At 38.5% G+C, this 24,935-nt stretch overlaps 1 protein-coding gene across 17 annotated transcripts in view; it reads left to right on the forward strand.

The window, feature by feature from the left end:
• The first annotated feature begins 2,006 nt into the window (after nt 1–2,006).
• The window catches only part of BRDT (bromodomain testis associated), a 28,427-nt gene continuing 5,498 nt past the window's right edge, over nt 2,007–24,935 (forward strand). Inside the window, exons 1-16 of one of the 17 annotated variants that reach the window (XR_014587749.1) lie at nt 2,009–2,116; nt 6,962–7,206; nt 9,222–9,359; nt 10,078–10,204; nt 11,864–12,036; nt 13,085–13,456; nt 14,051–14,179; nt 14,376–14,564; nt 15,804–15,985; nt 16,059–16,348; nt 16,435–16,548; nt 18,336–18,467; nt 19,302–19,369; nt 20,527–20,730; nt 22,137–22,262; nt 22,911–24,840. Coding sequence is in view for 12 of the 17 variants with exons in the window: in XM_083847446.1 (XP_083703572.1) it covers nt 6,967–7,206; nt 9,222–9,359; nt 10,078–10,204; nt 11,864–12,036; nt 13,085–13,456; nt 14,051–14,179; nt 14,376–14,564; nt 15,804–15,985; nt 16,059–16,348; nt 16,435–16,548; nt 18,336–18,467; nt 19,302–19,369; nt 20,527–20,730; nt 22,123–22,218 (2,454 nt within the window). In the remaining 5 variants the exon portion in view is untranslated. The other 16 variants (XR_014587750.1, XR_014587751.1, XR_014587752.1 and 13 more) reach the window with 16 other exon arrangements.

Consider the following 24,935-nt stretch of genomic DNA (forward strand, 5'->3'; position numbering starts at 1 on the left):
AGTGAGACTTGATTTAATAGTCTGAATAACTGAATCACTTCACATACAATACCCAATCTACAGTCACCAATCTATTTCCCTCATGATACACACCAGGTCTACAGAGTCTCAGGCCACTAGCTTAGACATTGTCTTGCAGTCTTCCAGACAGAAACGGTTCGAAGTCTTTGCTGAATAACACATCTTCACAAAGATGCAGTCTAACCCACTGCAGAAATGGAAAACTGTCAAGAAGCCTGCCACTGAAATACCACTCCATCTCAGCCATTCCATCAGCCCTGTAAAAATTAATTGTCTGGAACAAGTTCAGGAATGTTATTCTAATCTCCCACCTGAATGGATAACACTATGATTGTTTCAGAAATAGTACATACTGGGGAAGGACAAAGGCATGAAGGTGACCACCTCTTTCCACTCTTTTGTTGTCCTCTTCTGTCTACTTTTGGAAGAATTGCTGAAAGCACTGTCAGCAGCCACCTACCAAACGGCTGCAAAAAGCCAGAATCCGAGCTTGTAGCAAGCATTAATGCTACAGAGCCAGCAAGGGATACTACAAGACTTTTTCAGAGGGCTTTTTTTTTTCCAAATGTCATATTTAAATAAAAGTTATTATAATTCATTTTTTTCAGCTTATTTTAACTTCAGATACACTTCAAAGACAGGAAGCTGAGTTTTAAAAAAAAAAAACTGAAATTATTACAAACCAAACCAACTTGGTTTTCAAGCACAGTGTTTCCCCATTCACAGCACAGCCTAACAAAGCCAACAGGCTAAAATTTTTTACAGAACAGAATCAAAGAAGATTAAGCAATGACAAGCTAAAAATTAAAGGGGAAAGTTTAAGTAAGACAGCAAATAAAAACATTTAATGGGCAACAGATTCTCTCTTCTTTTACCACAACTGTGATTTTTGTCAGTATCCTCCCTATCCCACTGCCCAACTCCATCAATAGTAAGAAAGCCTCACGGTCCCCATAAAAGAATAAAGTCTTCCATTCAAATAAAAAGATCACTCAGTTCAACAAACCTGGAAAACTACCTATACAGGACACCTCTTATTCCTTAGTTCCCTTCATTGAGGCAGATTTCTACTAAGTCTGTGTAAAAGAAGTCTGCTTTGCTTTAAATACAAGATCATTTCCATCCCAGTAAAAATATCCCTTCCCTATCACCTGTAAAGAATAAATTTCACATTACCTACTCCCAGCTCAGCAGAGGTGCTAGAAGAAGCAACTGTTTTCTGTTTCTCTGACAACTTCATCCATCTGCTCCTAACAGATTGGGCTGCCTGAGTCAGAACACTTAGCACTTGCTGGATCTACCTAGATATTTTAGATCCAACAGCAACACTTCAGACTTTTGCCAGAAACAAAAAGAAGTCTACCTAAGTTTAGCCCAGTCACCAGGACATCTTGCTAGAAAAAAAAAAAAAAAAAGCACATTTGCAGTTGACAAACACAACTGCATGAAACAACATATCCAATATACAAATCTGATTTTGCAGTGCAACTTTGTACTACAGCATGCCAGGGCTGAAGTTTATAGGTGTAGTGAGAGCAACAAAAGTTTAACGAATAGCCAAAATTCGAGGTGGCTAAACTGCAGGTCTTTGTAGTTTTAATGACAACAAGCTGAATTTATTAGGGAACACCCTGATCCTTATTTCTATGCTACAGCAGCATTTACTAAATGTATTTGTTTTTTAAATTAAGTAATGGAACTGAATAGCAAAGGAAGGGGTGAACACTGTAGAGTGCTTAACAAGATACAATACTTATGCAGCGCTTATACCATAACCCAGTATAATTCAGAATAACTGACATAAAACATTAGTGTTATGCATTATCTTTAAGCTTTAAACTTTAAAGCTAAGATTAGAAAATCAAACCAAAACTGGCCTAAGTAGAATCACTCATATTTTTACATCCTTCCACCTTGTTTCATTGATTAACTAGCAAGTGAGTAGGTCTGACATAAATAGCCATCTGGTGTGTCTTAGCCCTTAACAGCTGTTCCCACCTTCTACTGATAACCTTCCAGTTATAACTGCTCACAGGGCAAATCTTAGGGAGGGTTGTAGGTATACAGCTGTGTTAGTGCTGAGGAGCAAAACAAGGTGAATAGATTATAAATGCTTTTCTGTTCTTTTTTCTGAAGCTGTGTTTTTCCTTTTCCTCTTAGATGGAAAGCAAATGAGGTTTGGTTTTTCTTAAAACTGAGGTAAAAAGGATGCCTGATCTCTTTTAAGGGTAGCTACTCAATTTTGTGTTATTTGAAGCTGGTAAGATGGGCTGGTTATGGTAGGAGCTGTGAATCAATGGTTTTTGTGGTTCTATTCTTTAAATGGTTTGTCTCTACAGTTAATGTTCCTTTGAAGTTTCCCAGGAGAGGTTCTAAAAGTAATGGAATAATGCTTTATGGGCAGTTGTAAGGGGATAACTGTTCCTCTGAAAGAAGGCATTATGCTACTTAGAGTAAATAGGCTAGGCTTGTCTCTGGGTGGCCTTAGTAAGTCAACATAGGAGGGTTTTTTCAATATTTGTTTTTAAAAAAATGTAATGACTAATTATCAGTTTAACAAAAAGCTGTTAAAAAGGCTCTCAAGAATGAAATGTTCATAGTATGTAGAACCTGATAGTATCTTTCATAAAGAACAGAGACACAGTCTAGTGCTTCTTTGAGTTGCTATTCTTGATTATGTTGAGATATATAGGTTGAACTTGAGTAAATTTAATGCTGAACTTAAACAAAAGAGAATAGCCTTTTTCAACAAGTTAGCTAATACTCAGAAAGTTATTAGAAAACAAATACCCTTTTCTTAAAAAGCATAGCATAGAAGTCTTTTTTTTAAAAAAAAAAAGTTCAAACTGTAGTATTTCTTTTTCTATCTCCAGTTACTAGCCTCTGTGCTTCAGGTGGGAAGGTAAACAACTTGCACTTTATATCATAAAATGTGCTTTTAGCAGAAAGTATCTGGAGAAAATGATAGCGTGGTCTAACAGATGGATACAGTGGACAATTGACTTGGCTGGGTTATGGGGCTCTCAAAGCTGCCTCAGAACTTTTTCCAATTCTTCTGCTATAGATTGGTTAAATGTAGGTCCTGCGTGCCTGGGTTTTTATAAGCTGAGATACATAGATTGGTGGAAAGATCATTATTTAGTATAGTGCGTGGGAGTACAAACTACATGTACTCTTATCTGAAGTTCAATAAATAAATATGGAGTTCAACTTAAGCCCTTCAGCTTGTTTTAACTGTAAGCTCTTCCTTGTGTGAGAGATGACATGGCAGCAGAAATAGCTTATATTCAAAGCAGCTTTTTGGGGACAGGATGCAGCCATAAGTTTGAGGGAATGTGTATATGTGCTTTACATGTGAAGTGTATATTGGGTTGTGAGGGGAGGACACCACTTCGTTCTTTGTGCATGTTGGTATAAAACCTCTCTATGTCCATAGTGCTGGAGTAGATGAGGATGTTACTGCTTCTGCAACTCTTATTCCCTTAATCTTTGTGTCGTCCCCCCCCGCCCCTTTCCCCTCTTGCTAGAGTAAGTAAGACCTTGATTAGATGAAACAACTCAGTATTTGGAATTTAATTGGCCTTCCAGACTAATTTGCAAGTTCTTCATAAAACTGCCTATTAAGTTCTAATCCTTTCTTGTTTTGGATACTGTTACCTATTTGTATGTCTCCATCTGAAGAAGGCATACAAGTTCCAAGACTGGGTAGTTGGTAATAAAAATAAATGTAAATGTCATTCTTACCTATTATGCAGATATTGCTATTTTCTGAGGCACATGAACACTCAGTGTGCATGCAACAAACTCCAGAGAATGAATGAGTGTTTTTTGTGCAGAGTGAGAATAAGGTTGATGCCGTAAACTTGGAGCTGCATCTTTAGAAGGTATCATAGTGACCTTGTTACTGGTTTGTGCTAGCAGGGAGGGAGGGCTCTGCACTGACTACAGGGAGAATGCCAGTAAAGCTGTTCTTGATGCTTCACCTAGCTGGGTTCTCTCTGGGTAGCTAAAAGCATCTCCATTTGAAAGTATGTGATTACTGGTTGGACCAGGTTAGTCTATCAGCCTCTCCCTAAGAGAAAATAAGGAAGACTCTGGAGAACCGACAGCTGTAAAAGACACTATGCTTTTGTGCTATATTGTTGGTGCCTCAGCACCTATAGTCAGCAGATTAAAACTGTGAACTTCTATAAGAAGGCAACTGGGACCTCAGTATTTAAAGGTGAGATGTTGCTAGTTATGGTGTTTCTAAGTCTTCCAGGAAGAAAGGAATGAGAACGGGGGGGGGGGGGGGGAACAGGCTGTAAATCACACATGAATTCAAAAGAAGACTTTCCCTAGTACATCATGTTGTATGAAAGGAGAGAAGGTTAGCACTCCCCTTGATAAGGATGGAAGAGACCCCAGTGGCCTGTACAACACGCATACGGTTAAGGCACTGCCACCTACTTCGTGGCATCTAACCATGTTTTTGGGCCCCTCGCTACAGGAAGGACATGGACGTGCTCGAGCGAGTCCAGAGAAGGGCAACAAAGCTGGTGAGGGGTCTGCAGAACAAGTCTTACAAGGAGCGGCTGAGGGAGCTGGGGTTGTTTAGCCTGGAGAAGAGGAGGCTCAGGGGCGACCTTATTGCTCTCTACAGTTACCTTAAAGGAGGCTGTAAAGAGGTGGGGGTTGGTCTGTTCTCCTATTTGCCTGGTGACAGGACGAGGGGGAGTGGGCGAAAGTTGCGACAGGGGAGTTTTAGGTTGGATGTTAGGAAGTACTTCTTTACCGAAAGGGTTATTAAGCATTGGAATGGGCTCCCCAGGGAGGTGGTGGAGTCACCATCCCTGGAGGTCTTTAAAAGACGTTTAGATGTAGAGCTTAGTGATATGGTTTAGTGAAGTACTTAGTGTTAGGTCGAAGGTTGGACTCGATGATCTTGAGGTCTCTTCCAACCTAGAAATCTGTGATACTGTGATCATTTCCCTAGTACATCACACTCTAATATGTACTACTGTATCAACTAGATTTGCAAAAGCAAACAGCATTGAAAAGCTTAACTTCATAGTTAGCATACTATTAAGCACAAGGCAGGCCATCTTCATCTGTAGGCTACAAGTTCTTTTGCATATACTTGAATATCTATTACATAAAAATATGTTCCCCTTGGTTCTGTTGAAATCTGCTTTAGAATTCTAGGTTTAGTCTTATCAGAACAGGCAGACTACACAATGTGACTACTTTCGAACTTAAAACTAACATCGTTTGTGATTTATGACTTGAAACTAAAACTTCGAGCCCAAACTAGTAAAGTTCTCTCAATTGAAATTGGTTTGAAAAGTAACAGTAGTCTTGAAACCTCCTGCATTGTGAACCTCAAAGAGGTGATCTTGTACTAAATTTATTATTGTTGTCTACACAAGTATATCTCTCAGCCCAGAACTGTTCCTAGCTTTAAAGACTGGTTTTATATGTTCTCCTTATTTAAGGAAGTCCTTTTACTTTGATAGCAGTACTGTTCGATGAAAGACATCTGTGTTCTGTAATGACTAGAATGAACACATGAAGGAGAAAACAAAGCTCTTTAGCTTTAAGAGCTTTGAAATAAGCTTGCTTTTGAATGCAGGTATAAGAACAAAAATGAAAATGTGTTATATGTAATGTCTCATGGGATCCCACAATTGTAAGAGTGGGACATAAACACTATTCTTGTAGTGTGGTGATTACAGTAGCTATCCAGCTACTTATGACCTTTTCTAGAGTTTTCAAGAAATACTATGTACAGTGACCAAAAGCAGGCTACTAGACTTTTTTAAGGAAAAAGCAGGACAACTAGAGAATGTTTGATCTGGTGAATGCATAAAAAGCAGGACAACTAGAGAATGTTTGATCTGGTGAATGCATAAAAAGCAACTGTTACATGGGTAAAATGAGGAGCTTATCATAGAATGGTTTGGGTTGGAATAGACCTTAAGGAGTATTTTAATTCCAAACCCCCTTGCTGTGGGCAGGGACACTTCCCACTAAATCAGGTTGCTCAAAGCCCTATCCAAGGTGGTCTTAAAAATTTCTAGGGGTAGGGAAAATGTTAAAATGAGGAATGTGGCTTTTTCTCTCTTAATGGACTGAAGGAAGTGGGACTGTCATCTGAGTGTTTAGAACTCAATGACCTAAGAAGGTGGGCCAAGACAGGAATTTCTGTAATTGTGCTTGGTGAAGGTCTTGCCTAGCTTAGTGCTGATGTTATGCATTCCAAACCACAGCTTCTCTACCATACCAAAGTACCTATGTGTTCTACTCCAGTGCAGCAACACCGTGCTGGATAAATGCAAATTACTACAGCTGTTCTTTGAAGTACTCTAATTGATTCAAAATGGGATGGGGGAAAATGAACATTTCATGATTGTATATAACAAAGCTGATGCACACTGGCAGAAAATGCAGTTGTGCACTTGTGCAAACCTGAAAACCAGTGTTAGAAAATGCACTTCTAAGCTAAAACATAGTATTGGTGGCTGCATGACTTCTGTGAGGTGACTTGGTGGAGATGCATGAGTAAGGTAGTATATAGCTGTTGCTGCTTTTTGCTAGATGAGGCACTGCAGTGTAAAGCTGTTTTTTTTCTTTAGGTCAAATGTCTTCCTATAAGACTCCATCTGTGGAGGTGGGGGAGGTAGAGAATGTCTTTCTGGACTTCAGTACATGAACCTGAATGAGGAAGTTTATTTCTAGGGAGACCTTACATGTCTCAGCATGCTTCTTTAAGCCTCTTCAAATATAGCTGTTTATAACCTAAAGAACTGATCTTAGTAGTTCAGCACATCTAACTAGGCATTGTAAAACAAATGTGCCTTGGTTAAACTATGAGGGCATGCCTGCGACTACAGTATTGATACTTTGCTAAGAGAATTAGATCTAGATATCTTTACTGAATAGTATTTTTTCCCACCCACAGGTTAGATGTATAATGAAGATCTTGGAACAAGTGGATATACATCCTTGCTGAAGATGTCTCTTCCAAGCCAGCAATGTTCCAAAATTGTTAACCCTCCTCCACCAGAATATATAAACAATAAAAACAGTGGTTGTCAAACAAACCAACTTCAGTACTTACAGAGAGTGGTCATGAAAGCCATGTGGAGACACAACTTTTCCTGGCCATTTCATCAGCCTGTAGATGCAGCAGCACTGAATCTTCCTGTAAGAACCAATTTGGAAATGGAATATTAGTATGTGAAATATTACAAGACTTGTGAATTAGCTTAAGCTTTTCTTCATGATACACCAGATCATGGAAGACTACTTTAACATGTGAACTACTTTAATTACTCCAAGAACTTTCAGTAGAAAACTGCTTTCTCTCTGGTTCATACCAGATGCTGCATCTTTGCTCCTTTTCCTTTCTGAGACTGTTGCAAATCAGTATTTCTGTAAGAAGCATGAACAGCACTTAAATAGGTCTTTTGGAGCTTCTTAATGAAGCACTGGTTTAGCCATATTTCTTAATGCTGGATATAATGAGTATTTTCCTTTTCCTTCACTCTTTCCACTCTTAATGGAAGTGGCCAACCTCTTTACATGGTAAATACTTTCATGATGGAACAGCAGATCTGATTGATCCTAAGATAAATAGGCAAATTTAGATTCAGTTTGATGTATAGAAGTAATTACAGTTTAACTTTAAAGTGATTTGGAGATCTTGCTCTAAAGCTTCTAAAGGAATTAAATGACTCTGCAAAAACAGGGAAGAAAAAGGAGATATGGTATAATCATACTACAGTGGTAGAACATTCTTCTAGGAAATGTAAGGTCATGTTTAAATTCCTGTCCCTGTTTTGTATTGCCCTGTGACTTTGCCAGGTACAAAAGCATGACTTAACACATTCCTGGGCAGAACAGAATGTCTTGCAACAAGCTAGATATATTTAGACTCCAATTTTGGATCACCCCAGCTTTTTCTGTCAAATGAAGACAATGAAATGCTACTGTGTCAAGGTTACTTCAATTCTTCGTTTTCCAGCTTAATGAAATGTATTTAGTTCTCTCAAATCTCCAAGACTAATTCTACTAAATTATTGGTTCTGTTTAGGCAAACAAAAGCCTTTACCTGCAACTGTTTCTTATGAGAAACTCATTTAGTCAGTTTGTCCAAAAGCAAAGTGGCTTTGTGTTTTCTTACCTTTTTTTTCCTTCTTGGAAGGAACTGTCATTTACAGTTAAAATTAGAGGTAATTCAGTCAGAATTGTGGCAACAAATGCAGCTGGCCTCAGGCCTGTTCTGCCTCTCTGGATTTCTAAGCCAGATGTTTGTGTTCTGAAAGTATGTATTAGTTCACTCTCCATACAACAAGCAAAACTCTGGCTTCATGGCAAGGATGGTGAAGGCATTTGACTCATTTGCCTTTCTTCTTGTTGTTAGAATATGCAGAGTTGATGATAGTAATTAGTTGCATTATTTAAGTTTTCCTGCCGTTGCTTTGGTAAACTACAAGTCTGCTATGATGTATTTAGCTTTCTAATTTCACTGAAATTGTTAGGATACCTTTAGAAGCCTTGTTTAATAGTAAATTTACACAACTGCCATGTGTACGCACATTTAGCGGTGATATTCCTATCCTGATTTCTTAAATACAGTGTTAAGAATTGGCTTCATAATCTTAATTACAGGCTTGTAGCAGTGCTGCTAACACAATCACAGTAGTTCATGTTCCTATTGTGTTTCAGTCTTCTTGCATCCTCACTAGACTCTCCCTGAGAGGAGAGGCAATATGACCCAGTAGATAAGTATTTGATAAGCGGCAGTGAAAACTTGGCTGCTTCTCCATTTTTGTCAGCAACTAAGTCGTTGTCTGCCTTTAGATTTTTTTTCCCCTGCTCTGTAAGTCAGAGTGCTACTTCAAGTAAATGGCCTTAAGATAGCAAGTGTATACTTTTCGTAAGTACTACTACAAATATAGCTCTGGACCCTGTGGAAACAATTCTTTGGAGTTTTGAAAACTCTTGATCTCACATGAAAGAGTGAGGAGAAAATAGAAGGTGACAAGTTCCTGAACGCTTCTATGGTACCTATGACTACAATGCAAAATTTCAATTTAATAAAATATTCCCTCCAACATAATGAAGTTCTTCTCTTGCAATTTACCTTTTGTAACTGTCAGATTCTTCATGTCCTAATATTTAAGAGATTTGTTATGTGACTCTTTCAAAAACTACAGGATTACTACAGTATTATAAAGAAACCTATGGACCTGAGCACAATTAAAAAGCGTCTGGAACATAATTACTATGCGAAAGCAGCAGAATGCATTGATGACTTCAAAACTATGTTCTTGAACTGCCACATATATAACAAGGTATGTGAAACACGACCATCTCTTACTAGTAACCAATGATATTGAATACCAGCCAATACTTACAATCTGCATGCTCCTTGTCAATATCTTCAGGTTTTTTTGATGCTAGTTGCTTTGAAAAGGGGGAGGGCTTTGTTCCTAGGTTTAACTGAAGACATAAGTGAAGCCTAACCTGCTGTGACAACAACTGAATGCACAGTCTTTACTGCACAAGTATTCTGTTGGCAAAATTTCTAGGTTTTGTTTACACAGCTCCTGAATGGCCCAATGTAAGAGCTAAACAAGTTCAAGGCCAGCTATCCTGAGCTATGCTCCACTACTCCATTAAGTTTAGATAAGCTAACCTAACTTGAAGTGTGAGCATCTGCCCAAGCTTGGATGTTTGTTGGCTGTGCCTTAGTATCATCTTTGAGCTTTGACAGCTTCCTTCAGAACACAGGAATAAAAAATGGAGGTGCAGCTCTGCCCCCTTTTCCCTTTGCTAAGGGAAATATGTGGACGTATGGTAAGGAGGACTATGCCCAGGGACAGTGGGGAAAAGGGTCTATTATTTCAACAGGAAAGCAACTTCTATTAGTGTTAGAGGGCAGGGATGATAAGTACCTGTCTGGTACTGGTGGCTTGCTTCAGTCTGGTCAATATAGACTATGGTTAGTTGAAGAGGTAGCATTTTATTGCAACTTCTCCTGCACTTAATGTTACCAACTGTATTTTGCAGCCAGGTGATGACATTGTGTTTATGGCCCAAGAACTAGAAAAAGTGTTTATGCAGAAAATAGCACAAATGCCACCAGAAGAAAGACTGATTCCCAACAAAGGAAAGAGAAAAGGAAAGTCATCAGAAGGTAAGGGCTATATATTGAATTGTTAACATATTAAACAAGCAAAAGCTGAAAACAGGGAATCCTCTAACTCATCACATCTCAGTCCTGGAGTAGTCATGATGCTCTCCACCTTTCCCAGAACATATCAGACAAGCAATAATGTTATGAAGCTTTAGCAGATTCAGTGCAGCCATAATATTTTCATAGGTACTTTTTTCTACTAATGAAATATATTTGAGAAGGGAAAAAAGTCAGAATTGGCAACTTCACCAGTAGTGTAATAGCACAGTTTCACAGGTGAAATACTCTTGCCCACAAGAAGGAAGATGCAGTCAAGGCATCTCAAACTTATGAGGAAATTATGTAGTAGGTGCTTCAAGCTATATTGGGAAGCTTAGTTAAGAGTCCAGGAGATAAGCTGCAACTCACTACTCATCATCAACTTTGTCTTTAATTGCTCTTGTAATTTCCTTCACTACCCTGGAAAATGTTTCACTTCTACAAAGTGCTTGCTTCAGCATCTATTTTTTAACACTGTTAGAAAAATATTATTACTAGAAGTAGGACTAGTAGTGTTTTGAATTGTATGTGCATCTCTATGGATGAATTTGAGGACATGTAATGTAGTCTCCCAAATGGGCCTGAAGGTACTGCTGTCAGTTGCTGGATGTATGCTAGCTCTAATGGGAGGATGCTGTGCCTTAGAAGGAGCTTGTAGCACTCCTTCATTTTGATACCTCTTAATGATTTGACTTCTCATAGCTGTTGAGCAGTGATTTTTAGCTCACTTCTTATTGGTCCAGCTAACAGATGTTCTTACAACTGTGACTATGCAACTCTTCAGTGTCTCATGTTTACTTCATTGCCGCCTTCCTGCTGTTAGTGATGTGATGGTCCTTGCTGCTGCCAGTATCTGAAACAAATATTTTTTTCCAAAATAGCATTACTGCTTGATAAATCTCAAGTTTTTGCCTCAAAGTAAACTTGAGGAGCAACACTATCTTTCATAGTGATCTGTTAGATGAGTATGGAAAATCTGTGGATAAATTGATCCCTTCATAAGAATTTCTGAATGGGATTAGGAGGATGAAGAGAATGCTCAGCTGCCTTCCTACTCATTAGCTTGAGGGAAATTTCAGGTAATTCATAACCTTGGCAGAATATTTTCACTGAACAGGTAGAAGTGGCTCCCAAAGAGTCTTCTGAGAAATTTGATGGAAGCTGAACTAGCTTTTTGGTTCTCAAATGACTGCAATAACTTGAGATGCATTCATAATACTGTCTTTCTGGTATTAAAGCTGTTTAATACCCTGATCTGCTTTACACACAAATGTAACTTGAACAACTTTTGGTATGTTTTAAGTACTTGATTTTCATGTGTATGTATAAAATGACTTAGTACTTTCTTGGCAAGAACTTTTTAACAACATGGGGGGGTTTATTACGATGTCTCTTTAATCTCCATTCTGAAGTTAATCCATGGTTTTCTTGAAGCCAAGTATCCATAACCTGGCACAACAATCCAGCTGATGGGGCAAGTAGATAAGGACAACAATGTTGTAATACGTAATGCTTTTGTATAGCTTGGGTGTAGTTCTATTGAAAACTGTCTAGTATGATCATGAAAGAAATTAAGTCATATTTAAAGAGTAAGCTAAAACTTTGTTTTAAAATAACCAGAAATTCAGCAGCCCAACCCTAGGACTTCAACTAAAGAGAGCACAATGCAGAAACAAGCTGACAGTGGTGAGCAATCTCCAGTGATGACTGAAGAGCTACAGCAGGTTATGCTAACTCCTTTGTCAGCAGCTCAGCTGACTGCTTCAATGCCAGCTGCAGTCCCTATAACAAAAGTAAGTTGTCTGAAATAACTTTCAGAAAGGTATTGAAATTACTGCTCCAGGTAATAACAGCAAAACCAAAGTAGCCATGCTTATAGCAGTGTATTTTCAAAACTTCTACTGTGATAGAAGATATCTAGAAGACTTAGATCACTTATTCCCTGATAAATAACAGGGCTAGTACTAACTTTCAGAAATATGCAGAAACTGGGATGACTGCTTGGTAAGTCTTTTAAATATGGTTTAAATACTGTTTCTTTCAAAGAAACAAAGTAAACTAAGATGTTCGTTCTTAAAGCATATTTCATCCCTCTGCAGGTTTCACCTTGATTTAAAATAGTTCTTTCCTTGTGGTCTAAATAAAGGCCTTAGTAATAAAATAAAGCTTTTTCCTAAGTTCTATTAACTTCTAATTTTTTCAATTTAAACCAAATGCTTGAATCCCCCAAATAGCATGTTTAACTAGCTGGGAAAGGTGTTTGTAGCCCACAAAAGCAAATTCTTATATGAATTGTATGTGAACAGCGACACTTTTGATCAAATAGGCTTGTAACAGATTAGCTTTACTTATCCTCCTCCAATGAGGAACAGGCATGTGCACCAGGCTTTCCAAGAGGGTTTTTACACATTTACACTGAACAGCTTGAACATAATGGCAAAGCACATGCATCTCTTCCAAACCCAATACAATCCAGGGTAAAAAAAAGACAAACTTGTACATAAATCCCTCTGCTAGGTTTAAAATAAAGTCACTTTTTCTTCCCATGGTATTCATCTTCTGGGTATCTTATAACTTCTTATCTTCTTGGAGTTTTCTTGATTGGCTAAAAGCTACCCACAACCTACCTACTTTTCTTTCTCATACATTTCAGACTGAGCTTGGCATTGGCTTGTAATGCCTTGTAGGCTCAGTATAAACTTGTGGATATAACAAGTTATTCTGGTTTCATTAGCTGTAGAAGTTTTGAGACACTCTAGACTTTCTTGTGTAGTCTCAAAGCTGACCCTTCTCTCACTGTTCTGGATGTATGTATTTTAAACTGCAAAATCTCTTTTCTAGACAAAAAAAGGTGTGAAGAGGAAGGCTGATACTACAACTCCTACGACTTCAATATTCAAAGCAAGCAGTGAATCTTTGGCAACATTTAATGAAAGTAAAGCTATTAAAGCATGCAGAGGTGATGATGAATGCATGATACCAAATAAGCTTCTGAAGAGGGACTTGCCAGATTCTCAACAGTCACATGGATTTCTTAAAAAAAATCGGTTATCAGAACAACTAAAACATTGTAATGAGATTCTTAGAGAAATGTTTTCAGAGAAACATTCGGCATATGCATGGCCCTTCTTAAAACCTGTAGGTGTTGCATCCTTCTCACTTGGCAAGGAACAAGGGATCACTAAATGTTCTACAGACCTAGGAACCATAAAGGTAAGGGAAACTGGGCAATTTGTCTGCTTAAATCCATTGTCATTACTGTAGCTATTTTAAGTCTTAGTTGAAGAGGTGCCATGAAAGCAGCTTCTGGTTTGAAAGAAATAATGGGCATAGATCCTATGTACAGTTCTCTTCCAGGAAGCCACAACTTAATACAGAAAGTCTGTCTCATTGTGACTATGTGCATGCTGACTAATCTACCTTGAAAAAGCTAATTAAAGGTGTGGTGGGAATTACCCTTGTCCATGAAGTGTTTCCAAGCAGGCTGCTAATAAAGCATATTAAATAGCCTTAAGTCTGCCTGCACAATGCTGTTGCTCTTGCTCTAGAAAACTATAATTTTGTAATGCCTGCTTCTGTCTGAACCTCAAAGTCCTTGGAGTGCCCTGGAACCTCAAACACTGGATATCTGTGACACCTTTTTACCTTTTCTGTGGAAAGTATCCCTTCTAGAAGAAGATATTAGTGGCAGTAGCTTGCAAATACTGGGTAGATCCATTGGGGTTGAATTATTTACTGCAGATCCACTGTTGTACAGAGGTACTTCTAAAGTTAACCACTAAATATGTTTAATTTCCTTTCCTCTAGAAAAAAATGGATAACTTTGAATATAGAGATATACAAGAATTTGCCACAGATGTTAGGTTAATGTTCATGGATTACTACAAACGTAACTCTCCAGACCATGAAGCAGTTGCTATGGCAAGAAAACTTCAGGTGAGTTATTGTTTAAGTCAGATTTGAAACAGGAAACAGAATAGGACTAAAGATACCCTTGGTCATCTTAAGTCCTGATGTAGCATCTACTAATGTTACTAACTACTATGTTGTGTAGTTCTAGAAAACAAGCAGCAGCTTCACAATGTTTTGAGAAGTGAGCACCTATTTGCTGTTCCTAAACCTCACTCTTTAGGACGTTTTTGAGATGCACTTTGCCAAAATTCCTGATGAGCCTGCTGCAAGTGTTTCTCTCCCACTACACACAAGAGAAATGAGAAAAGTTTATTCTAGTGACAGCAGTAGTGATGACTCTTCAGAAGAGAAATCATCTGAAGACTCTGAAAAGGAGAGAAGAGTGCACCTTGCAAAGCTTCAGGAGCAAGTAAGCATTAGTACTCAGTGTGTGGTTGCTGACTGTAATCTCTCTGATAGCGCCCTTGCAATTGTCCATTCTAGAGCTTAGCATTATGAATCAGTATTTACAAGACTCTAAGGAATACAGATGACTGTAATACTAAACTTTACCCCTGTTTGGAAGCACTTGCAAAGATTTTTAATCTGCAAGTGAATAGTGCCTCAGCAACTACAAAGTTTTTACTAAATCATGAGTCTAGTGTTCTTGCCTAGCGTCTTTTCAGATGAGATTTGTTTTGAACAAAAATAAGACTGTTGCCATGACACCATGGATGAGAGCATCCAGGTACTCTGTACGCAGCTTAGTGGCGTGTGATTCTAAATGTCATTTGCTTCATGTGGTTGAAGAGCTCTGGTTTTATGTTCAGTGTTTCAGGGTGTGCTAGTTGCTTTAGGTAGTCATGAATGTTTTTACACCTCTTAAAAGCAAGTCATTAAACTCTACTCAAGAAAGCTCACTATGAAATAAAACCAAGGAATTTCATGCTGATGCCAATAGCATGGCTTTGTTTTACTGGCTAATAGTAGTCTTGCTTTTGCATGAGCATATCACTCTAAACTGTTGCTGTATCTACAATCCAGGGAGAAAACTAGCATTTGTTCTGCTAGTTTAGTTTTCAGTGTTTACCAGAGTAGTGCATATCCTATGAATATAGACCTAAAGATAAATACTATTGAGAAGGCTCTCTTTTAGAATTTTAGTTGAGTGGGGTTGAATTCTAGTTCTCATTGTTCATTCATCTTTCTAATCCCTATGAGATTTAAACAAACTTTTTAGGTTTAGGTCTTTCACTGAAGCTTAGTTAATGTTCCAGCTAGCCATTTCATATCACAAAATAGCTGAGGCTTACAGATTGAAGAAGCCCAAGCCCAACTCAAGCTAGCAAATACAGGCATTTGGGAAGCACACGAGTGCTTAATTTAAAGAGAAGCTGCTGCATTACTCCTGCTTTTTTCTTTTTTTTTGCTGTTCTTCATAGTATGCTGGAAGACATATGCTCTTAGAAATGCCTATATAAAATAAGTAGCCCCATCTTCTAAATGCGTAGTCTGTGACTTTGTTGAAAGAGTAAGATGTTTGGGGGGGGGGAAAACATTAGAAAGCAAATACTACTAATATCCATTTGGGTGCCACAAGCCTCCTGTGATTTATAGGAACAGTTCATAGCTTTCTACTATCTTAAGACTCAACTTTTTGTTTTGGTAGCTTAACGCTGTTCACCAGCAGCTACAGGCTTTGACCAGAGCATCCTTACCTAGACTGAAAAGGAAAAAAGGGAAGACTAAAAGGGAAAAAAGGAAGAACAAGGCAAAATCTAAAATAAAAAGCCTGAATCAGAAGAAGAAAGACCTAAAACACAAGTCAAAGAAAAAGCAGTCTTTAAGCACGTAAGTGTGGGGGATTTGTGTGGGTGTTAAATTATTTTAAACTGCTGTTACTGTGGTATACTTCTTGTTGCAGTCAACCAAAGAAAACCACGCAGCAGGTCTTGTTGGCACATAAGTCGGAAGATGATGGTGCCAAGCCTATGAATTATGATGAAAAAAGGCAGCTGAGTTTGGACATAAATAAACTCCCTGGAGACAGGCTGGGGAAAGTAGTCCATATAATACAGTCAAGAGAACCTTCTCTGAGGAACTCTAACCCTGATGAGATAGAAATAGACTTTGAAACTTTAAAAACTTCAACACTCAGAGAACTAGAGAAATATGTGGCAACGTGTTTGAGGAAGAGACCAAGAAAGCAGCATGGTATGTAGCATAAATAATGCTTTAAAAAGATTTTATTAGATCAGTTTTCTGTTTTGCTGCAATGTTAACTTCTGTTTCATGTACAGTTAAAAAATCAGTGAAGTCAAAAGAACAACGTAATTCTGAGAGGAAACAAGAGCTAGAGAAGAGACTACTGGATGTCAATGGTCAGCTGAACCCGAAGAAAGGAAACTGCAAATGTAACGTGACTTTCATTCATTTGCTAAGAGCTTAGTGTTGTGCCTGTGTACTCTTATGCTGTTGGGGATTTTCTCTTCAGAATATTTGGGTCTTAAGCTTCCGCTTGTCAGTCTGAAGATTGTTCCTGGGGTGTCACAGCAGCAAAATAGACAGGACAAGTAACTTGTTGAAAACATCTGCCTTATTTCTTGTACTTAATCCTTTATTAAGGTAAAGATGGTAGATCTTGCTTTTGCAGTAGAAGACGAGACACAACAATGGGGCTGGTGAAGTTCATGTCGGGCATGCTATTGCTGATGGCCAATGCTATACTGAGAAATCCAACTAAAGACTTATCTCCACCCCTAATCCTATTCTTCTGGATTAGATGGCCAAAGCCTGGCCCAGTGCATTCAAGTGCCTTAAAAGGCTAGTATGGATTGAATAAACTTGGTATCAAAGCTGTTTCTTTAAAGAAATAAGCAATACCTGTCACACCAGCACTTTGATATGAATCTTACAGTTGTTTTGGTTTTGATCCCTTCACAGCGTAAGACACTGAACACATCCCTTACACTGACATACGAAAACAAAGGGGAGGAAAAAAGCCCTGCAGTTTACTTGTTTATAATTCACTTTGTCTCACAGAGATCCAAGAATAACAAACTAGTTATACTCGTTTGGCTGCGGACTCACTATTGTCATTGTGCTAGCAGAACTTCTGTATCAGTGACAGCTGTGCTGTGTCTTTAGGCATACAGAATTGCCTTAGGAGACTCAATTCAGTTTTTCAGGCAATAATGCATTTCAATATCAAAAGCAAGAAATTCAGTACATCCTTGACCATATTGACAGTTACTCATGGATCTCATGCAAGGAGTGAGAACAAATCAATGTGGCTGATGCTACTATTATAGGTCAAGTTGCTCCTCATTAAACTAGTGAGTACTACTATTGCCCTTTATTGGATAGCTATTAAGCTCCCATGTGAAAACACTTTTCTGAAGTGATAGAAGCAGTCTTGCAAGGCACAGGCTTGTGTTCAACATAAGCTCAGGCAACAGTTTTCCTGTCTGGTAATACACAATGGCTTGAAAACATCCTAGAAAGAACAGCTGTAAGAAGCAGCTAAAATCAGTTGCTAAGACCCTTGGGGAAAGGGAGGAAGCAGGCTAGATGATCTTTAAAAGTGGCATTTGACTCCTTTGCAAGGAAGAGCTTAAGCTGGCATTTAGCAAAGATGTATCCAAGGAAACAGGTATGTGGCTTCTTGTTGAAACTTCTATCAGAGCAACACACTTGAAAAAAGCTTTTTGACTATAAAATATAAACTAAGTTAAATCAACCCTGCAGATGCAAAATAATCAGATGGTGGTGAGGTGGCAAAAGATACGATACAAGATGATAATTCTGGGGTACATACAGCTTGAGAAGAAGGAGAGTCATCCTTTGATAAAGGCCTAAGTGTGCAAGTTTGGCAGTGGCAACAAACAGAAACAGACTTAACAGCAGGAAAACTTCTGGGGAAAACTCTGCTTGAAAACTCTACTTGAACTGGCTTAGCAGAAGCTATAACCTAGTTTAGGATTACAAGTTGTGTGGTTACAGCTCCTCAACTCAATTTCATTGATACAACTAGCTTGCTGCTGGTAAATATCCCTCTTCTATAAAGATTTAAAATCTACTGCTAAGCTGACAGGGAAATGATAGAAGACCAGTTGGAGCACAGGCCTGCTAAGGTGGTTCCTAATCTTGTATGTGAAGATTGATTGAAGGGTGTTTTGAATTCTTCCTTTTTGTCCTTCAGTTGAAAGCAATGCTGAGTCTGGTATTGGACCAAGCCGACTGAGTGACAGCAGCAACAGTAGCAGTTCCTTGGACTCTGGCAGCAGTACTAGCAGTGATTCTAGCTCCTCAGATAGCAGCGACTCTGAATCGGGTCAGAAAGCTTCCTTTTGTGCCTGTGCAGGCAGAATATCTGCCTTCAGATTTAGTACCTACTGTTCCAAATGCTTACCAAGAATCTGTCATTCTTGTTCGCTTGTTCCATGTTGAAGGATTAATTCCAGTGCTATTAAATGAATGTCTTAAAACTGAGTTTAAAAAAAAATTGTGAAACTTATCAATGAAGAATTCTAGATTAAAAACCAATGAAGAATTTTAGATTAAAATTTGCTAGCAAGAGGTCTGTATATCTAACCTGGGGATCTGGCTATCAGGCTATAGCTTGACTGTTATTTTACTCCTTTTTAAAAATTTGATTTATGTTAATTGTTCAGTATGCCACACAAAGAGCCTTACCTTGTTGGTGAAGTTTAGTCCCTAAGCCTAGGGACAAAAGTACCAATAGTACTGACTGTAGAGCCAAACTCTACCCTGCTGCTTAAGTTGCCTCAAGCTTGTGCAAGGGACATTAGCATTGCAGCATCAAGGCATTAGAGTGATGCTTCTAGGATGCTTTGTCTGTTTGGGACAGAATAGACTTCCCAAATGTGAGGTGTAGATATCTGTATGTGGTAACAGTCTAAGGCTGGATGAATCCCATGCAGGCTGCTTCAGCATGGAGAAGCAAATGCAGTGAAACCCTTGTAGCAAAGATCTTGCTTAACTTTATCAAGTTCAAGTATTCAAGATAATGTTTCTTTCCATGTGAGGTTTGGCTCTCTGGGTACAACTGCAACTTATATCTTGTATGTGTGAATAATGCAACATGTGGATGACTGATTTCTTCTTTTCCTTTCCCCTCTTTCTGCTCACCTTACTGTATTTACAGTTACAGAAACATGCTCAAAACAGAATGAAACCAGGCAGAACTGTCCAATTTCTATGGAGCAACCTCAGGTAAACTGACTGAAATGTGTATAATGCTTTTGCTCTAAGCAGTTACTTGTTACATAGTGTTATTGAAAATCATTATTTCCCAAGCTATACTCATTTCCTGCTAAATTTGAGTATAGCTTGAATACTACTTGTTACATAGGACTGACTGAAGTAGATTTAAAAGTTGTTTGTTAAAAGTAGTTTCTTTAGCTGTACAGAAGCTGAGGTACTGGGAGAACTGTTTTACCCCTTACAAACACAAACACTGTGGTAGCTCACAAGGGCTAGGAGAAGGGAAGGGAAAACATAAGGAGAAAATTCTTCGCCCCTACTCTCCCACCCACCAAAAAAATCCTTTCCAGCTTATTCTTTGAGTATAAAATTGACTGGTGTGCAAACCCAACTTATTTTTCCCTGCTTATTTTTTTCTATATATAAATAACCTCACTTCTACACACTTTAATTGCATGAGTATCCTAGGTATTTTCTGCTATACCTGCTATATCTCTGTGGTATCATTTTGAGCAACAGCAGAGTTGTATGTAGAAACATTTAATGCCTCTAAGACTGAATTCTCTATTCCTGTATATGCAGTGGGTGTTAATTCCTGTCAGGGTTGTCTCTGCCTCTCACAGCTTCCTTTAAAGCTTCCAGAGATGGAGACCTCAGATTTCAAAGCAAGGAGGATGAAGGCTTTGCAATGATCTTATGACAGACTTGCTTTCATTTAAAGTGCTTAGTTTGATATAGGAATCCAGCCTGCGAATTTGCAAGGATGCAGAAGCAGCAGCTGAATAATAGTCAGACTTGAAGGGAAGAATTATGCAACACTTTTTTGTGCTATAAAGCTCAGTCTCTGCAAAAGCAAAATGAAGACAAAAAACTGGAGGAAACAGGATACAGGAATTATGTTGCAGCTTGGTCAGTTACAACAATGCCAAACTGATTTAGAATAACAGCAGATAATACTTCACAACAAAACGCAATGTGATCATTTGGTGGTTTTCGGTATCTGTCAAACCAAAGTAGGGCAGTTTATTTCATAGGGCTTTGTCACCTAAACTTCTTAGGAACACCAAACTACAAATACAAGGGCTACTAGATCCTATAAATAGTGGAAATGGGGAAGGGAATAAATAGTTATTAAAAATTAAGATTTGACTTATTAATTACTTCAGTCTCCTTCCAGAGAATACCACTGGGCTTACAGAAGATGCCCTGTGATGCTGTTCTGCAAGCACAGCCCTCATCTTCTACCAGTAGCTTGCAAATTTCTGGATCGTCTGAATTGCAGCAGCCATCTCCAAATGTGCTACAGAGGCTTCAGCCTTTACAGAGTAGATCTCTTAAACCACCAGAACAAAATACCCAGTCTCCCTCAGGTAACATCTTTATGCAAGAATCATGCTATTTGATTGAAACCTGAAGAAAGAAGCAGTGGCAGAACTGATGTTCTTACTGGCCAATAGGCTTATCTTAAGGTTTTGGAGGCATCAAGTGGGTAATAACAAGTTCTTGCAGGGTGTGGATTATAAGGAGCATGATGTAGATAAAAGTATGATCAGATAGAACTTGAGATTACTCTGGCGCTTATGCTGGGGCAGAAGAGCATTGAAGCAGGGAGAGGTGTTCCCTCCCTCAAAGAGAAGCAATTGGAGACAAGATGACAAATGATGCCTTAATGAATCTAAGGTTACAAGAAGTATTCAACATCCCAGGGCAGGAATTAAATGCTTAAACCCACCACCACCACTGAAGTTAACATCAAATTCAATACTAACTGAATTTGAGAGCCTCAGGCACTCTGAAATGATTACTGCTTGCTCTCCAAATATATCAAATGGAAGTTGCTTAAACTTGATTAAGGAGCTGTTCTTCTTCCCTCCATCACACTAAAAGGTCTAACTTTGACACTTCTGAGGGTTTGGGTAAAAGGCAGTTTGAGCTGGTTGCTGAAAATCTGAAAAACGAATTTAAAAACGAATAGAAATAACTCTTTTATAGTACAACTAGGATACACATCTTCACAGCTAGTTAATCCACTCTAAACAGTGACCTAATTTTGAGATGTAGGGTTGTACTTTGCAGGTTATGGGGAATCATTCACCTCTTTTTCTTGGGTATGATCACAACTGCATGCTCTGCACAATGTTCCACTCACCCCAACGTCTGAGTGCTCCTAGGACAAACCAGCCTTTTGTCACCCACTGTACACATCCTCTTCCAGAGGTGAATGCATCTCTCCATCACATTCACTTCAAATAGCCTTTTTTTAAAGCACACACTTACTCCTTTAAGATCTGATGTAATACTTCAGGCTTGAACTTGATGCAATGAGGTCACTTTAGATCTATAACAAAGCCCTTACCTAAAAGCCTACTAAATAAGTTGTTCTCATCCTTAATAAGAGCCTGAATTCATGGGCTGCAACATAAAAGGAAAGTTTGGCATTATCAACTTCAAAATGCACTATAAGGCTTCCTTTTATTTCTCTTCTCTTCAGTGCTACAGGTTAAACTCAAGTAGCCCTGGTAGACATAGAGGTCAAAAACCCACCATGTAAACCTACAGTTGTGCAAAAGAAATGAGCAATTAATACTGTGTTCTCACTCTAGAAATATCAATCTCTATAAGTTCAACAAAACTCTGATTTAGGAGGATAGCTCCTGTATAAATGTTGCTTTTTCTTCCTGCTCCTAAAGGCATAGGAATGGGGGCTTTCAGGTTGATAGATCAGATGGTGCAAAATTCAGTCAGTCCATTTGTCTCCATAGGTTTGTCTCCATAGGTCTGTCTCAATATGGACTTGGAGAATATCCTGGTTAGAAGGCCTCTGCATGTGTTGGACTCTACATAAGGAATCTACATAAGGAAGCTATTGTTATTGCAGCAACAGGATCTCTTCAATCTTTGGGTATTAAATTCTTTCTCAGTATGGTTTCAAACATAGCTGCTTTAGCCAGGTTTTAATACCTTTATTTTTCTTCAATGGGTTGAAATCAACTCTTCTCTTGGGGCTATGAGTACAAGAATGCTTTGTCCTTCCTTGCAAGAAACAACCTCCCCTTTATCATTTGCATCCCCTATCTAAGGTCTCAGTAATATTGCACAAACCTGAGTCTCAATATCTTCCATTGTTCAAGGGTTACTCTACTACACCCTCTTGCACAGAGAAAAGGTACCACTGAACTGAAGTAATATAGCTGTTCTCTATCCTGATTTGTAGAGGAGGGGCAAATGCCTTTACAAATGTAAGAGCTGCCTTCTACTACATTGTACCATGTTAAGGGTTAGGAGCTTGTATCAGTTTCTCATATTCTACTTGGTCTGTTGCTTAGAATCTGAGCAGCTCATGTTATAAATCCAAAGTGTTAATATAAGAACACACTTTGACTCCCAGAACATGAATGAAAGCTACTTCTACCGTGGTGTTTGCAGAAGCTAGTGGCAACAGCTTACTGCTCTCATTCGGCATCCTTCATACTGTTCATACTGTTACTGTATAATAACCCATATGTTAAGCATCCCAGGGTATATTTTGAAGTGTAATTTCCTCTTCTAGGTATGCAATAAAACTTCCCAGGTTGACAATGCTGATTGGAGTAAAGCTGAGAAAACAATTACTCTAGACAAATCAAACTTCAAAGAAGGGACAGTGAGAGAACCACTGATCTGATATCCCTAAGTCAAGAGCAAAGTATGTGTTGTCATAATAAAAACTAATTGATACCACGGCTATCAAGTTAAATGTATAGAACCTGGCTTAAAGAAATAAAATTTTGAACATCTGTACACCACTCTGTTTACAAAATAATGGGATGCTGCGCAGTTCTCCCTTCTTCTTTTGACTTGCTGCTTTTTAAAAGAAAGTTAAATGGATGTTATGTTCTTCTTCAGTATTTAATATATAAAGCACATGACTTTGATTTAAGGACTTAACTTTCTGACTTCAGTACAAGGGATAAGTAACTCGGTATTCCAGGAAGTTTGAGAGCACTGATTCTCTTATCTCTGCAGAACTCTGGCCTTTGAATTGTGTTCTGCTGAAGTTCTGCAGAGCTCTTTGCCCCGTGCCTTTGGATCAAGAGTAACGTTCTCAACTCTTCACCGTGGGACAAACTTGCAGATATTACAAGAAAAGGGGTTCACTGAAAACTACAAAAGAATGCACTGGGCTTTGTGCATATTTCAAACTAAAGACTGAGCTGGACACTGAATCTCTATGCTGAGAACCAAGTGTTACAGACATTATTTTTGTTCCTTCTTCAGTCTTCCCTCTCCAAACACCTTGTATACCCTTGAACAGGGCAGGGAACAACCTGATGTAAGTAAAAGGCACAGCCTTATGACTGAGCTCTTTAACCCTGGCCAAAGAATAGTTCTTGAGTTACATTTAAAAAAATAAACTTGATAGGCCCTAATGCTCTACACACTAATCCATATACACACTGATCCATTTTTTTAAACACTTGTAACAGCTCAAGCAAATAATCATTCCTGAAGTTTCTGGGCCTTCTAAGACTTGGATTCTACCATGTGACTATCAAGACCCTGGTCTTTTATTTTGTATGTTAAAAGGTTGGGAAAACAAGCAGGAATAAAGCTTGCGGGAATGGTAGGGGGAAGTAAACACAGCCAAAATCATTGGGAAAGCTCATGACCTTTGCATACTTAACTGTTTATTGCTTAGTCTTTATTTCTCTTAATTTTTATTCCTAATCTTCACATAATTTGTCCTGTACCACTATCTCTTTTTCTATTCCTTGCTTTTTCAATTTTGCGTGTGCATAGCTGTAGAGGGACTCCGTCATAATTAATAATATATGAATTACCCATAGAGGAAACTTTGCCTTTGGGTACATGTGAACTTCAGCATTTTGTTGCACAGCAGACCTCCTAACAGTGTTGAGTGAGAGTGGTTATCTGCCATCTGCCCCTTCCATAATAGTGGTGGTTTGACTGTTCCTGCAACTATACGTGCCCCAGATGTTCTCACGGTTATCTAAGAAAAACCCTTCCATTATTAACACCTCCTGACGAAGACCAGAAGAATGGGGGGGGACGACACATTGAATTTTGGCTGGTATTTGTGTTTTTTTTAAACAGCAAAAGCTTTGCCAATCTGGAACTGCTAATCTAATCTATTCTTCTAATCTATTGATGCAAAGTGTAGAGTGCTCTGTACTATATATGCGCATAGGTCAAATAGATTTTTAGGATGGGTTACTTAAAGAACTTACTGAATTTTGTAGATGATTCTACTGTCAGGCATTTCTGTGAGACTACCTGCCTCTGAAACGAGCTCTTGAATTTAGACTTGTTATGCTTCTGGTGCTGTAGGTGCAGGCTTGGTGCTGTGTATTATTGAATTCAGTGGTGGCTTATTAGAAAGATTTACTCATGAAACTGTTATCTATAAGCTTTCCTTAGATTAAGGGTTTGTCAGTGAGAGGTTCTGTAAAGGCTAGTATGGCTGTAAGCAGCTCCACAATGCATGCTTCGAAGTCCACAGTTGTAGACGTTTCAATACAAAGCTTCAGATTCCTGCATTATTTCTAGAGCTTTAACAAACGTGACTGTGAACTTA

The sequence above is a fragment of the Anser anser genome, assembly GCF_964211835.1.
Source record: "Anser anser genome assembly, chromosome: 8".
In the NCBI taxonomy this organism is placed as follows: domain Eukaryota; kingdom Metazoa; phylum Chordata; class Aves; order Anseriformes; family Anatidae; genus Anser; species Anser anser.